Here is a 17,187-nt window from a genome sequence, read left to right on the forward strand (position 1 = left end):
TTAGTGACACTTCATACATGGTCAGCTGCAGTCTGGAGGACTTGCTGTATACTTTCAGAATGTATTAACTAACTGTCCATCAACTCTTCTTTTTCAAATATCTAATTCTGAATCCATCTCAATCACTAAATGTGGAATAAATATGGATTTTTGGTGGTGGGGGGGTGCTGGTGAGTAAACCTGGGGCCTCATGCATGTTGAGTGCACATTATGCTACTGAGCTACACCCCCAGCCCAGGATATCTCATTTGAATCAGTGTTAAACATTCAGCATAGGTCAGCAGTTTATCCCCTTTGCTCACACTCAATATCAGGACCACCCAGAGATGATTTAGGATTGAGAGAAGTTTGAGTTACTTTGGTTCTTTCATTTATTTATTAGTCAAGGGGGGATGTTTTCCCAAATGGTGAGAAATTAGTGAGAAATGGTTCAAATGGTGAGAAATTAGCCCCAGGGATTCTACTGGGACATTATAAACTACTTTGAGATTCTACAGTTTTCATAACTATCCACACTTCCTTAAGACTTTCCCATGTTCTGATGATGCATTTAGTCATCTTTGGAGGTGCCTATATCTATTTATCTCTGTTCACCTCATTCTAAAAATGCCATGAGGAAGCATAGAAAGATATAAACAGGTTTTTTAAAGATAAAAGGTATTTAGAAGGAAGACAAAATATAGGACAGTGAAAGATTAAACTAGGATTAAATCCACTCAACTTGGGTCAGTGCCCCAAGAAGTCACAGTGTCCTGTAACTTTTGTTAGAAAGATGGGCTGTTAATTGGCTCTGAGCTTTCTGGCAGTGATGAGAAAGATAGACTCAAAGCCATATGCTTAAATTTCAGTATCCCTATTTTAGGAGAAAGGAAGAAAGAAAATTTACCTGCTCTAGATAATTATAGTTACTCTTTAAGTATTGAAGAAATATATAATGTTTTCCTATAAAGAGAACACTGTATAGTTGTGAAACATCCTTTACTTCTCTTTAATAAATATAACAAGGTATTTTATAGACACACAGCTTTCTGATGATTTGATCTATTCTGAGGATAACATTGAAACTTCTCCAGCTAGACTGGAGGAATGAATGGAATGTATAAGTAATTTTTGCTTTAAATCAAAGCATATTTTTTTAATTATTGGTTTAAAAATAAAGTTACACATGGACATATTTAATTTTTCTAAGTTCTCTTAAGTTCTATAGTTGTTTGGTAGGAAAAGCTAAGAGTAGCACTTCCAATCTCATTTCTTCTTCTGAAGCAGTATGCTTTCAACCTTTAAGCATATTTCTTTGGCATTTCCTCAGTGTCTAAATATTGTGCTTATATTGCACTTTGATTTTTCATTTGTTGCATTAACTGTCGACTTTCTTCACACTAACAAGTTTTAACTTTCTTTATTCCCTCTGTTTCCGCAGTATGTGTGCACATTTTTCAACATACAACTCCTTATCTATTTTCTTATTGTAATTTAACTTAAATTTCTGTTAAATCAATTCAGTATTTTTATGACTAAAAATGCTATTAGAATAATAATAACATGCATTACTTATATTTTTCTCATCATCTGTCTTTCCTAGCGTTATAACTGTGTTTTTGTTTTTGTTGTTTCTTAGTTTTCTTTGTACTTATCAAAGTGATTCACTTGTGGAAATCTTCTGTTTCTTACATCCTATTTCTTCTTGGTTTTGTGTCATTGCTTTTGTGAAATCATTCTGTGTCTCCCTAAGAAAAGATACATGGGAGGTAAATTTATTGAAAATGTTTTTTCTTCTGCCATACCTGATTGATAGTTTGGGTGAGTATAGAATTCTAGATTGACAATAACATCCCTTCAGAATCATGAAGAGGCTGGCTGGTTGCCTATGGTTTACAAGTCTAAAGCTATTCAAATTCCCGGCCTTTTGTGTGTGATCTGTTTCCTCCCTCCCACTCCTCTTTATCCCTTTTTCTCTCCTTTCCCTTATTACTCTATCCCCTGTTATGAACTTTTATGATAACATGATTTGGTGGGTCTGTTTTCCTTTATCACCAACTCAGTCGTTTGGCTACACTTTGGGAAGATGTTTTTCATCTTTATCGCTTGGCCTCAGGATTGAATTTTCACTTTTACCAATATGTTCTTAATTTCTAAGGAATTTTTGTCTTTGTCTCATAGATTTTCTAACATATCTCTCCAATGATAATTGTGATAGGTTGGCTTGTTGTTTTTGTTTTGTTTGGCATTTTGTTATAATGAGCTTTTCTTTATAATTTTTAATTTTTGCTCAATGTCTCTTCAATATTCTCTCTTAAATCTTTCAGTACATTACATTTTTTCCCCCTGCTATCTCTTCCAAATTAACTTGTGGTAGATTTTTTTTATCCCTTAATGTTAGTCATTCTTTAGGTGAAGGTTAAACTTTGGTTTTCGTGTGTACGGTAGGGGCTAAAAAGCTTATAGGTAGAGCTTACCACCTGTGAGTTTCATTGTGTGGGTGATCTTGTTGAGCCTATTTGTGTTAGTTCCCCAAGTTGGTATCTGGCAACCTCAGATTTTTGAGAGGGAGCTTCTCATTTTCTATATGGAAGTAAACAAGCACTCTCCAAGCTGAGCTGGAGATAAGGCTATAAGCATTCAGAAAACATACATTTAATTATTCTTGTTTTGGAATAGTATTCTTACTTGCCACTTGCCTGATGTTCCATGGTCCAGTTCCATGGTTCCTTTACCTTCTCCAAAGAATAAAGCTCAGTGTTTGTCAATTAGAGCAACACAAAGTGGTACTGAGGAGGGGATCTAGAGATGAAATTGTTTCTTAAGCAGCTTTCATCTAATCCTCCTTATCTCAGCTACCACCTCCCTCCGACCCCCATCACCATTTTTTTCCAGAAGTACCTGGTGCTGTTAATTCCTGAGCCTTTGAAGATTCTGCAGAGTAAGTTGTATTGGTTCTTGGCTTTTCTTACTGCCAGCTTAAGATTCAGCTTTCTCAGATCTAAGTCAGTTACCACTTATTCATCTGCTTTTCAGCTTCCAAAATGTGTTGCTGCTGACTTTTCTGATGTCTTTTGTTCTTGTGTTGTATGCTTTAAAAAAATTTTTTTTAAATGCCTGTATTGTAATGCTAATCACATTTCTGAGAAGGTGAAAGAAGTGTGTGTCTAGGCTCTTGTCTTTGCCCAGATGTCCTAACATTATTTCTATCAAGACTTAATGAGTATTGGGGGATAAAGAGTTTGAAAATACACCTGGAATATAAAACCAAGACCTTCATTGTCATCATCATCATCATCACTAACTTTACATGTGAAGTGTGTTAATTTTTTCACTGGATGTTCGTATCCTAATGAAAAAAGTACTATATCTCCATTTAACAGATGAGGGAAATTACGACTTGGAGGGTATGAGGAGCATTTGTATAGTCACACATCCAAGAAATAGTAGGTCATGCAACTGCAGAGCCTAAGTGCTCTTAACCACTGGACTGCACCGCCTTCTTAACATTAGCTAATCAAGTTCAAATTGATGACTATGTAAGAAAGTTTGGAAGCCTAACCCAGGACACATGACTATATGGAAAACCAATCAGTCTTTACGCTTCTTGTTCTAGGGTGTAACCACCCACAGTGAAGTGGTAGGTCCCTTCAGTCTATCCCATGTCAGAGTTATAACTCTGGAATCAACTTAGAATCCTGGGAGCAGGGTGGGTATGGAGAGGAAGTTGCTGAAATGGTCTCCAGCCTTGATGGCTGTCCATGGGTAATTTCCAACAGCATGGCTGTGTATGTTTCACCATTTTAGAGACTCTTGCTGTAGTGTTATGTTTTAGTGGGTGATGTATCAGTTGCTGGTAGTCTGTTGCCGTGTCTGACTTGACTAGTGGGAGAGCTACTGATGACTTAGCTTGGTGAATGAGATGTGATGATTCATCCGTTATCTTTTCTTTTGGTTAAAGCTGAAGGAATTGAAGAATCTGCAGCAGCAGTACTTACAGATAAATCAAGAGATCATTGAGTTACGTCCACTGAAGGCTCAACTTCAGGACTATCAAGATAAGACAAAAACATTCCAGATTATGCAAGAAGAACTCAGGCAGGAAAACATCTCCTGGCAGCATGAGCTGCATCAGCTCAGGTATGATGATCCCTGCATTTGACCCTTTTCATTTCACTTTCTTTTAACTTTTAATTTTGAAATAATAATAGATTTATAGAAAGTTGCAAAACTAGTACAGAGAGCTCTTGTGTTCTCTTTACCCAGTTTCCTCTGAAAATAGCAAACTTACATAACTATAGTACAATATCAAAACTAGGAAATTGACATTGGTACCATTTACAGGTCTTCTTCAGACTTCACCAATTTTATGTGCACTTATTTGAATATGTGTGTGTGTAGTGCTGTGCAGTTTTGTCACATATGTAAAGACACCATGTAAACAACACTACAACCCAGACAATAGAACTGCTCATCACTACAAGTATGTCCTTAGTGCTACTAGTTTATAGTCACATTTTCCTCTCCCCTTCCACCCTCTTGCACTGAATCCCTAATCTCTGGCAACTACTAATTTGTCCTCCATCTCTATAATTTTGTCATTTTGAAAATGTTTTATAATTGGAATCTTACAGTTCGTGGCCTTTTCCCCCCCTCTCCAGAGCATACATTTTAAACATTTATTTTTATTGGAGTTTTTTGGTTATACATGAAAGTAGAGTCTATTTTGATAAAATTATACATGCATGGAATATATCTTATTCTAATTAGGGCACCAGTCTTCTGGTGGGATTTACTATACCATATTTATATATGTATATAAGAAGGCTATGTCAGATTTTTCCCACTGTCTTTTCTATTCCTATCTCCCCTCCCTTCCCTTCATTCCCCTTTGTCTAATACACTGAACTTCTATTCTCCTCCTCACCTTATTGTGGGTTAGTTTCTACATATCAGAGAAAACATTTGCCCTTTGTTTTTTTTGTGATTGATTTATTTCATTTAGCATGATAGTCTCTAATTCCATCCATTTACTAGCAAATGTCATAAAGTTATCCTTTTTTATGACTGAGTAATATTCCATTGTGTGTGTATGTGTATGGCAGAGAGGTTATTTTTACAAATACTAAAGGAAAATAGCTGGGGTCAAATAGAAGCCTTACTTTTGGCCAAATTCAAGGAATAGAAATGACAGCAGCTAATATTTATTGAGTGTTCAGTATGTGCCAAGCTCTGTGCTTGATGAGTTTTACATAGTAAGTATCTTATTTAATCCTTATGATAACATTAAGGAGTTGATAGTTTATTCTGTTTTATTGAAGAGGCCCAGAGGAATTAAGAACCTCTTACTCAGAGTCTGTTCCTAGTGTATTGTGGAGCCCTCTGTTGATCCCAAGTCCTTCAGAGTCTACAGCTGCGTTCCCTTTTTTTCCCTACATTTTTTATTGGTGGATTATAGTGGATGAGATTTGTTGTTACATATTCATACATGTACACAATACACAATATAATAAAAAAAATTTGGCCAGTATCACTTACTCATCAGTCCCCACCTCCCACTCCTTGGTCCCTTTCCTCTACTGATCTCCCTTTGGTTTTCATGAGATCCACCCCTATCTTTCTTTTCCTTTTCCACTCTAGCTTCCAGATATGAGAGAAAACCTCCAACCCTTAACCTTCTGAGTTTGACTTATCTCACTTAACACAATAATTTCTAGTTCCATCATCTTCCTGCGAATGATGTAATTTCATTTTATTTATGTCTGAATAAAACTCCTGTGTATATATACCACATTTTCTTTAACCATTCATCCGTTGATGGACACCTAGGCTGGTTCTATAGTTTGGCAATTGTGAATCGTGATGCTATAAACATGGGTATGCCTGTATCTTTGTAGTATGGCTTTGATTCTTCAGGATAAATGCCAAGGAGTGGTATAGCTGGGTCATATGGTGCTTCCATGCTTAGACTTTTGAGGAACCTCCATACTGATTTCTATAGTAGCTGTAGTAATTTACAGTCCCACCATCAGTGTAAAAGTGTTTCTTTTTCTCCACATCCTCTCCTGCAATTGCATTCTTATAGCCATGATGTTATCATGGTGCTGCCCTGCTATCAATTATAATGGTTTCCTGTGTCCTACATGGCCTGACCTCATTTCTCTCCATTCTTGTTTATAACACATGTACTTTAGTACTGCATCCCACAATTTTAAAATTCATTCTGTAATTCAAACTTTTGCTTAGTGCTTTTTGCTTAGTTTTTTTTCCTGCTCTTGGAACACTTTTCCCATTTTGGAAACCCAATTCATTATACAGGTTCCAGACCAAATGTCAACTTCTCTGTGAATTTAGTCCAGGCCAGCCAGTTGGAATTCCTTTTTTAGTTCTGCATCAATTTGTTGCATGTTTATGTTTATAACCTAAATTTCACTGATTATATATTTTCTTTATTTCATGTCTAAGAGCTCATAATGGTTTTAAATATAGAATTATTTACAAGTAATTACTCATGAGTATGTTTTTTACCTATCCTTGTTCCATGAGGTTTTTGTTTGTTTGTTTGTTTGTTTTGTTTTCTAGGATGGAGAAGAGTTCCTGGGAAATGCATGAGAGGAGAATGAAGGAGCAGTACCTTATGGCTATCTCAGATAAAGATCAGCAGCTCAGTCACCTGCAGAATCTTTTAAGGGAATTCAGGTCTTCATCCCAGACTCAGACCCTCAAAGCACAATACCAAAGACAGGTGAGGAATCAGTGTTGATTGAAATTACCATTACCAGAAAACATCAGCTTCATATAAGTTAAGTGCCCATCTGCCACTATTAGGCGAGCTACCTTATGACTTTCTGTGGGGTGGGCAGGGTTTCTAGAGGGAAGGAATTAAGCATGAGAAATCTTAGAAGAAAATTTCATCAGTGTTTGTATCCTGGCAGGCATCCCTACAGACATCAACTTCCCTTGAGGGATCACAAAACCTAGTTTATGAGACAGAACTTCTCAGGACCCAGCTCAATGATAGTTTAAAGGAAATTCACCAAAAAGAAATAAGAATTCAGCAATTGAACAGCAAGGTAAGTGTTTGCTGCTAATTGGAATTTAGTTGCTTTTTCCAATGACTAGAAGCAAGATGGTAAGTAGAAGCTGATTCAGCGTAGGCTCCCAGCTGTAGCACAACTTTCTCAGAACCTGGGTTGCTTATTCCAAAGTACTGGACACAGGACCATTTTCTTTTCTGTGCGCTTGGAGAGGAGACAGTCCTTGAGGATGATTTGGAAAAATCCATACAGTAAGAATAAAGAAGGCAACTACTCTAGGAAGCTTTCCTCCCAGCATCATCTCCCCACCCGAATCACTTGTTAGTAACATTGGGGTAACTCCCTACCTCATCTTTTATGAATAATTATCCTTCTGTTGCTTTCTGACTAGTCAGAAATGTTCTCCAGTGGCTCAATCCCTACCTGCCTTCTTCAGAATCCAGTTAAGAGTCTGTGTTAAAAATAGAAATGATTTAAGAGACCAGACTCTGGAGCCCAGAGATTGGCTTCAAGGAGAGTGTATATGCCTCAAAATGTATGCACAATGGGTTATGCATAGGTTTCTCATCAGTTCACCAAGAGTCTGGGGTCAAAAATTGTAAAAATCAGTAGGCTCTTTTCACAGAAGAGGAAAAAGGCCCAGTATAATACAGTAATTTACCTAAGATGTTAAGAGGAGGTCATTGTGAAGCAAATGTGATCTTCTTTGTGGAAAAGCACGGTGCATGCCATAAGTTGAACATACTCATTAGATGGTGTTAAATTCAACTAATTGGTACTAAAGTGTCAGAAACTAATACTATTAACTTAGGTAGAGAAAACTGCATTTTTAAAAAGTGGATCCAAACAAACTGGTGAAATTGCGAATCCCCCTTTGTTGGGGACATTTGTATGGGAGTTTCAGAGGGACTCTGAGCAGCTGCCACCCAGTTTCCCTTCCAGATTGTCAGATATTCCAGAAGTTCCAGAATAGATCTATAGCCCCTCTTCTTGCAGTGAGCTAGTTCCCATCTCAATCCTTACATTTGCTCAAACATTTGACCTCTAAACATTTGACCATGACTGTCTCTGAGTATTTGTCTTCTAGGACAGTGTTAAAACTGGTTCAGGAGTATTTGAAAAGATGCAATCATTTTGGTGGATAGCAACTAAAATAATTCTAAATGTTTGATTGAAGTAAAACATAGAAAAGCATCAGATCATAGGTGTAGTGTGATATATTATCACAGCTATGTGATTAGCACACGGATCAAGAATCAAATTGTGCCAGAACCCCAGAAGTGCCCTGTGCCCTCTTCTGTTCCCTACCACCCACCTTAGAACTACATATGAGTGGAGTCGTAGCTTCTCTGTTGTGGGGCTTCATTTATTTTGTGAGATTCAACCACTTTGTTGAATATAATGTGATTTTTTTTTTTTCATTCTTTTGCTGTACAGTATTGTGTTGTACCGTGATTTCTCTCTTCTATTCTTGAAAGACATTGGGTTTTTCCAGTTTGGAGTTAAGACAAATAGTGCAGCTAGAGTTCTTTGAGAGAAAATCAATAAAAATATTTATTTATAATATAGATGAACTTATGTTTCAGTTAAATGTATGTGCGAGCCTATGGGTTACAATCAAAGTTGTATTTTTTGACAGATTTATTGAGATATGATTCCACTAAAAGTACAAAAAACACTGCTATAGGTCATTGTCATTCTGGGTGAGAAACAGCTCTTTTAGAACTCAGCTAGAAGGTACCTAGCTACCTAGCCTGGGTTCATTAACAGGGAACTATTATTTGCCTGCTATGAGTCTAGTTGTGTGTTAGGTGTTAAGGATGCACATAGGGGCCTCTCTTGAAGTTTTTACAGTCCCTTGAGTTTACCCTCACTCTTAAATTGGTCCCAACTAACTAGGAGAATTGTTTCTGGGGCCCTAGAATCCGATGGCCTAGATGGATGGTCAGCATAAAATGATCTCTCTCTAAAGCCACTGCCCTCATTCTTTCCTTAGATGTTTCTACCAGCATGGTTAGATATCTGTGTGTACTGTAAAAATATTCTCAATATTTTAAAATGTAAGAGGGATAAATAATGATAATTTTAGTCTATATCATTCCCCCAAGTGTGGACATGATGAAATATAGTAGCTTATAAGCAGATGTCAGCAAATTGTTCCTTAGCAGCTTAGAAGAGTAAATATTTGAGATTTGTAGACCTGACAGTGTATCTATGATTCTCTGCAGTTGTAGTCCAAAAGCAGCAATACACAAATGAATGAGGTGATTTTATTCCAACAAAACCATATTTACAATAAAAGGACTCCAGTCCCTGGATCATGGTGCCAGCCCTAAACTAAAGGCACCGTGTTTATTCTAGACCAAGCAGTGCAAACATTAGGAGGTGGCATATTACTGATAGGTAATTTGGTTTCTCCAGTTGTGGGAGTTTTTGCTTCCAGTGAATTTTGCAGGCCTTTTCCTTCCTCTTTTGTATCAGCTAAGGGAAAAGTATGAGGATTTTTTTCAATATGAAGGGTTTTTCTGTTTTTGTTTTTGTCTTGTTTGGTTTTTATTTGTGCGTATGTTTGGTATGATTTGAACTATTCAGTGTGGCCAGGGACGTTTTCTTTCTCCTGTGTTAGAAGATTGCATTACTCCCTCTGTCTATAGTTGTCATTGTTCTCATTACTTTGCTTTCAAATCCATATTGCCTCTCACATATTTACATACTTTTCTTTACTAATACCAGTCCACAACTGCAGGTACCCATGACTTTCTTAACGTCCCTTGCTGGGCCCTCCAATTGGATTTATCAGGTAGTAGATAAGAGTTCTAGACTTGAAATCAAGAACCACATTGAACCAGGGTCTGACATCTGCCAGCCACACAACTTTGGACAAATCACTACTCATTTTCTTTTAACCATTTGTGGACAAGGACAGAAGTCCTTTCTCTACATCTTTCAAATAAGAAATTGAAAAATTGTAAAATTGCTTTATAAGCTGAGACTTGCTCTTCAGAACCGCATAAAGTAAAAAGTAAAGAGCAAATTTTAGCTTACTAAGTAATTTTATAAGTATGTGTAATTCTCTTGTTTTAATTTTATGTGTGCATCAAATGCCCCCCCCCCAAGTATCTCTAAAAAACAATTTATTTTCTCTAAAACATTGTTTGATTTGACTGTTGAATCTGTGAAAATCAATGCTCCCAGTGTAGTTATTTGCATGTCTTTAGGTGTGTTTGGATTTATTCTGTTTTCACTTCTAACATTATACCTAACACACATTATAATTATTTATTCTTTTTGATAGTACCGGGGTTTAAACCCAGGGGTTCTGTACCACTGAGCTACATCCCCTTCCCATTTTGCTTTGTTTATTGTTATTGTTTTGAAACAGGGTCTTGTAAGTTTCCAAAGCTGGCTGCAAATATTTGATCCTTCTGCCATTACAAGCATGTGCCATCACATCCAGCTTATGATATTTTACTCTATTCTCTTGGTATTGTGGTATTGAAGAATCTGTCCAGTAATATTATTGTACAAATTTTTAAGTGACAGTGCTCTCTCTAGCTATATTGAATTTGGGATTGTAGTCATTTATTACTAGTTTAACTTGGACCCAACCTATTGCCTTCCTTTCTCCTCTTATATTCCTGGGATAGCTTATCCTAGTAGATTTTTGGGTTTCTGTTTCATGGTTTTTCAGTCAATATTCTAGGCACCATTAAAACAATAAAAAAAATTCCCTGCTACTCCTCCAGAATAATTTTCTTTTCTTGGTTGAAACAACTAGGCATTTTCTCACTTTGACATGCACTTAAAAATTTGATCCTTAAAACCCAGCAGTGCTATGGTAAAATGGTTCTGTGGAAGGGCACTTATCCTCACTTGTGTTTCAGTTCTCTCAGCTCCTTGAAGAGAAAAACACCCTCTCCATTCAGCTATGTGATACTAGTCAGAGTCTTCGTGAGAACCAGCAGCACTACACTGACCTTTTTAATCACTGTGCAGTCTTGGAGAAGCAGATCCGAGATCTGCAGGCGGTGAGTAAGAAGGAAGTGAGAATAAAAAAGTACTAGGAAATTGAGGGCAAGTGGTAAAGCATAAAGAGCAGCCTCAAAGACGCTTACACAAGTAGGAGTGATGTCAGACAGTGGGGCAGAAGAGGAGAATGTTAAGGAAATGGGAAGAAAGTCTAGGTAAAACTACAGAATGAAAGGATTAGAAGAAAAAAGATGAGTGAGACAGTGAGAGAGAAATCAAAACTTGAGTGGGAAACAATAATGACAGCCTTGGGCCCTCCAAAACTGAGAAAGTATGGATTTTGCTTTAAGAAATATGAAAACTGTAGGAGGACCTGGGAGACAAAACAGGCAAAATTGTGGAGGCCATGGAAAGAGTGTGGTTTTGAAGCTCGTGGAGGCTGAGAATTCATATGAGTTCCATCAGACACACAGAAGGGGCTTGGAGAGTTCACAAGCAAGGGAGGGACCAGAGTTCTGGAAATCCATGAGCCCCACTAGATGAAAGCAGACATTTATGGTGAGGTTTAAACTTGCAAGAAGATAAATTAAAAAATGAGAATGTGAGGAGAAAGCTAAGGAAGAGACAAGGGTTTTAGGGAGGTGACTGATCTACCAGAGCAGATTCTCACTTCTTAACCTGCACTTGAGAATTGTAAGTGAGAATATTCCTGTCCAGGATTTCTCATTCTCTCCCATTTTCTTTCTTGTGTAAAATTTCTTCTTCTCTCCAAACTCTACTTGTAAAAACTGAGAACTCATTTTTTACAAATAGAGTTTCATAAATGCTTTCATTACTGAATTATTAAGCTCATTCTTCTTCTAGGGGCTACCACATGTAGATGTTGCTCCAGGAGCTCCCCAGGAAAAGAATGGAGTTCACAGAAAGAGTGATCCTCAGGAAGCAAGGGAGCCACAGCAAAGGTAGGGGAGCAGGACTCTTCCTGGGCATACATAAATGCACAGAAGTCAGGCAATCACCTAGCTTGAACTGTGGTCCACCATATGACTTTATATGTCTTATTTATTTATTTAGTGGTGCGGGGATCAAACCCAGGACCTCACACACACTAGGCAAGCACTCTACCACTGAGCTATACCCCGGCCCATAATATGCCTTATTATCTTTTTGGCCTCAGAGAAATAATATAAGAATTAAATAGTAACAAATGGTATGTGTGAAAAGTTTATAAAGCCAAACAGCAACACCCCTAACAAATACTGTGTCATTGAAATGAAAGATATTGTCAGTCCTCAGACATCCTGAAGGTATTTCTGCAGTTTCATTTAATCTCTCATCAGCTGTGCTTTTAAGATGTGTGTGTGTGTGTGTGTGTGTGTGTGTGTGTGTGTGTGAGAGTGTGTTCATGTTCAGAGAAGCTTCTATAAACTTTCCTGCTGTTCTGCATCTAATGATGCTCACTGTTTCCCTTTTATTTTGAAGCTTTTCTGAAGCCCAGGAGCAGCTGTGCAATACCAAACAGGAAGTGAGTGAATTAAGAAAGCTGCTGGAAGAAGAACGAGACCAAAGAATAGCTGCAGAGAATGCCCTCTCTCTGGCTGAAGAGCAGATCAGAAGGTAAAGTTGAATCAGGGCAGCCTCTGTCCTTTTCTCGTTGCATTCATGAGCATTTGCATGGCCAGACTCAGGATTCATTATGATCTTACCCTCACTAGGAGACAGGTGCTGCAGTGAGTGTAGAGTCATATTGTGGTCACCCAAAACTACTTTTGGAGTCTAGGAGGGCCATGCTTTCCAAAGTAGTTCTTAGAAAATAATAATAATAATAACAATAACAATAACAAAATCTGCCAATCCTATGATATGAAGTAAGCTTTGAAAAGTATTTTGCATCCCCACAATAACTGTATAATGTGGGTATTGGGTTCTTCAGAGGGCCAAATCAACAACAACCTCCATTCCTTATCTGAGATCTGAATCAACTGAAGTCATTTTTTTTAAAGATTAAAACATAATAGAAGATGAAAAGACCACTTTATAAAGCTGATTTTTAAAACTAAATAACTTTATTAGCAAATGATACTTCCTAAGCCTGCACTTCCTCTCCCAGTCACAGACTAAACTTTCTCTGTAGAAGATTCTGCTCTTGCCATACTCAAAACATTGGAATCACAGAATGAATTGTGCTTCTTGGGAATAATTTTCACAATATGTGATTGGAAAGGATGGGACTACGGAACCCGTATTCGTTATTACCAGCTCACTAGTTGAGAGAATCACTATGCATAAGAGGGTGAAGTGACTACAAGTATTTGTTGCTGGAAGTCCTTTTATGTGGAAAGAAACATTAAAAGTAGGCTCTTGTGTTATGTCTGGGGTTATGTTATATCTGATCAAGCATCTGCCTGTTAACTGGGGTGGAAATTCATTGTATTTGTGTTCAAATGCCTTCTTGCAAAGCTTAAGTGTCAGAAGAGGCAGCCCAGGGAGCGGGTCTTATTTGAAATCCCTTTTTTTCCCACTCAGCATATTAGCTTCCATGTGGGCCTTGGTGTGCAGCTTTAAAGGTGGCTCTGTGGAGGCACAGCACAGCTTTGTGTTGTCTTGCTGTCTCTGCCCAGCATTTTCAGGCCTTTCACCTATAGCTATTTCTCTTCTACTTGCTGTGGAATTGCTTAGACCTGTAAGACCTGGCCCATGTGGAGGTGGATCCCCCTAATGCGTAATTTACCTACCCAAGGCAACTTGAGACTGCATAGCACAGGGTGACTCCTGAGCCTGTGGATGAGCTGCATAATCCAAGCCCAGCCCCTCATAGTTCCCTCTTTGGCTGTGATGTAGAATGGAGATTGGGATAGCTAATTAAGTGCTTACCACCTTGGCCAAGTACTTTAAAGTCTTAGGGACCACACACGTGTACTCTGTAGTGCATGGGGAACTAGGTGGCCTTGCAGTTGAAAAGCAGCCCACACTGTTGGCTCAATAATACCTACAGACATCCCATCCTCCCTCAGCCTAACTGACTTGCCTCCAGAGTAATAGAACATTCAGTTCCAGGTCAAGGCTGCCTCAGAGAAACATACTTCATGGAGGATCAAACATACAGAAGGTGTATTCTGCAGTCAGCCTGGGGCTCAAGAGGAAAGCAGGTGGCGGTGGTGGGGGGAGCGAGGCTGCGCATGCTCAGGATCTCTTTCCAAACTCACAGATCAGATTCAGGTATTCCTTGTCTCCTGGAGAAGAGTGTGAGCTGTGATAGGTATCCCCCAGGAAGAAGAAGCATGAGGAGAGCAGCATTCCCTCCCGCCCACCCAGTTAACAGGCAGATGCTTGATCAGATGTGCTCTCACCACAATTCTCGTTTTCCTCAAGAGACCTTTGGGTGACTGATGGCAGCTTCTTCCTTAAATGGAGATGTTCCAGTATGAAATAAATAAGCAAATCAGCAAAAATGAAGCCGGAAGCAGTAGAGGCTGCCAGTGCAATTTAATTTGAAGAACCTCACAGAAAATTTAATATGCTTTTGCCTCTTAGCCTTTAATAAGCGAAAAAGAAAATATGATAAGTTTCTCTGAATCAGATGTGTGTAGTGGAAAAAACAAAAACAAAAACTGGATATTGGATTCTGGTTCCACTGCTTGCTGGTTGTGTTCCCAGGGGCAGGTCACTCCACCAACTCCAAAGCATCTGAGCCAGCGCTTGGTACATAGTAGACAGTCGACTCCTGGTAGTTAGTATCACCTTTACTACTCTGGAGCCAGGCACTGCAGAGCAGCCTTTGCTGAGATCCCCTGTGCTACCTCTGGCTGTCGGTGACCAGGAAGACTTCCCCAACCAGCCTCTCGTGCTGTGAACCCATACTGTGCCTCTTTTTCCTTACACAGGCTGGAACACAACGAATGGGATTCTTCCCGGACTCCTATCATTGGCTCATGTGGCACTCAGGAGCAGTCATTCTTAATAGATATCACGAGCAACAGCTGTCGAAGGGTAAGAAGGGACAACGCAGAGAGGGTGTGCTCTCAGGGCTGCCAGTGTTGAGGGTCCAGAGTCAAGCAGAGAGTATATAGAAGACTAGCCCCTGAGCAGGTGACGTCTCTAAAACTAGAGGGTGCAGAAGACTTAGAGGACCCTGGTGGAATTTGCCAACTTGCATGATTAAAGGGGAAGGGAAAAGAACGCAGCCCTTTATGATGAAACTCTCTGACTGTCAGGTTTTTCTTTCAGACTCGGAGTGGTGCTGGATGGAAGCGGGTCCTGCGGTCACTCTGTCATTCACGAACCCGAGTGCCACTGTTGGCAGCCATCTACTTTCTGATGATTCATGTTCTACTTGTTCTGTGTTTCACAGGACACCTATAAACTTAGTTGTCACTTTTTGGACCATACCCCTCAGAACTTGGAAGTCTCTCACCTCTATTGCCATAAGTATCTATTCCAGTGGAACAGTCTTCCCATTTACAGATCATCTCTCCACGTCTCCAAGAAAAGTGCCTGCAAAAACAGAGGTGGAATGAGGACAGGTTGGAACTTCGGGGACTGGAGAGTCTGCTTTCTTCTACTGCCCAGGGCCCAAACACTCTGCTTAATCTGAGACGCCTCACAGTTGGTTGGTTCAGAGTTTTGCAGGTCCTGATGTTCTATGGTCCTATGAGATACTGAGACATGTCTTTCAACCAAGTCAAGAGAATGGTCCTAATAAACCTAATAATTTGAATTTCAATATTATTTTGATTGATAGCTCTTTTTGTTTCATTTGTCTATATTTTTTCCTGCTTCAGGGGGAAAGTAAACAGTTCTAGGGAATAAACAAATAGCCTCATAGAAATGTGATTAGATGTCTTGCTGAATAGGATGGGAGCTGAAGAACTCCTCAGGGACTTATCATGGGGAAGGGGACAGCATCTTTTCCCCTGACTGTTCTTCCACTGGAGGGAAAGTTGTGGTCCTCGACTATAAGGACAGCACCCATTGTCTATGCCCTTGATCACACGTAGACTAACTGACTGGCCTCCATAGTAATGTATTTATACAATGTATTAAGTGGCTGATACCTTTCCCTGAAAGGCAAGAAGAACTGGCTGTGGACACCAGTGTTCAGATTCTTATCATTCCAGTTACTCGTATGTGCTTCAGTTATGGACCCTGAGATATGCCCAGGGGCCAGCAGGGGCCAGTGCAGGGTGGGGCATTGACTTCCAGCCCAGGGCTGACTAGCGTGATGCCCACACTGCACCTCTTGAAGCACTCAGCTCCAGTGCTCTTGGCAACAGTTATTCCAGTTTCCCAGCCCCATACTCACCTACCTCTGTGGACCAGAGGGCTCAGGCAAGAGGAAAGAGAATATAGAGAGATAAAATATTTAAAACCAGACCTAAGAACGACAGCCAGGGGAAGTTCCATCTGTGCCTGTTCTCTACCACCTCTCTCTCCTCACACACCCTCACCAGTTTGTGATTCTCTTATTATATTCAAGATATGTCCCCTGCCTATTCTCCCTACCTATGGAAGAGAGGAGACTGGAGGGATCACTAATCTGTTCACAGTCTTTGCTCTGTGGTGATTTAATCTTGGTCACAGCATCCCAGGAACTTTCCTGAATAATTGTAAAATAAAATTATTTTCAGACTGAGTAGTTTTGTGTGTGCATGTGAATGTATGAACATGGTTGTTTACATACCTAGTGTTTGTACACTGGGAATGGGGGACGGAAGAGAGGGGAAGAAGGAATGGGCTGCACAGAAATGGTTACAAGTCTAAAAAGCTCTACATACTCAGGCTTCCTCCTCACTGACCAACATCAGTAATGGCTGCAAGCATCCTTCTAGCCTTAGCTGCTGGACCCCAGTCCTAATACTGAACCAAGAAAGCTAGGTCTTAGGATATTGAATTCATTAGACTGTTCATGTTCTATACTGTCTTAGAAGAACTCTTGAAAACATTAGGCCCCTAGAGATGCCTCTGGGTGGGAGTAGCGGGAGGAGAGTTTAATAGCACAAAGCAGGTCAGGTGGGCATATTATTATGTTTTTATATAAAGTTGCTACTTGGGAAAAGCTAGAGCCCTTTCTAAAGATACATTAGCTAGGTTAATGGAGCCTAGTGTATCTGGTTTCAAAGCCCACGCTACTTCTGCCTGCTGCATCTCACTACATCATCAAGAATGACCTTGAGACATTTGCAGAGGGGTATGGGTTTTCTTG

The 17,187-nt window shown here is 39.4% G+C and overlaps 1 protein-coding gene across 9 annotated transcripts in view; it reads left to right on the forward strand.

Moving 5' to 3' along the window:
* Positions 1–15,713, forward strand: part of Golgb1 (golgin B1) — a 69,582-nt gene extending 53,869 nt beyond the window's left edge. For 8 of the 9 annotated variants that reach the window (XM_071615301.1, XM_071615298.1, XM_071615302.1 and 5 more), the window contains 8 exons: positions 3,941–4,119; positions 6,562–6,724; positions 6,915–7,052; positions 10,901–11,044; positions 11,850–11,947; positions 12,468–12,602; positions 14,870–14,975; positions 15,213–15,713. In XM_071615301.1, the coding sequence (XP_071471402.1) occupies positions 3,941–4,119; positions 6,562–6,724; positions 6,915–7,052; positions 10,901–11,044; positions 11,850–11,947; positions 12,468–12,602; positions 14,870–14,975; positions 15,213–15,347 (1,098 nt within the window). In that variant the 3' untranslated portion in view covers positions 15,348–15,713. Of the gene's footprint in view, positions 1–2,874; positions 2,921–3,940; positions 4,120–6,561; positions 6,725–6,914; positions 7,053–10,900; positions 11,045–11,849; positions 11,948–12,467; positions 12,603–14,869; positions 14,976–15,212 lie in introns of those variants that run through there. The other variant, XM_071615306.1, reaches the window with a different exon arrangement.
* The last annotated feature ends 1,474 nt before the right edge of the window (positions 15,714–17,187 follow it).

The sequence above is a fragment of the Marmota flaviventris genome, chromosome 8, assembly GCF_047511675.1.
Source record: "Marmota flaviventris isolate mMarFla1 chromosome 8, mMarFla1.hap1, whole genome shotgun sequence".
Taxonomy (NCBI): Eukaryota; Metazoa; Chordata; class Mammalia; order Rodentia; family Sciuridae; genus Marmota; species Marmota flaviventris.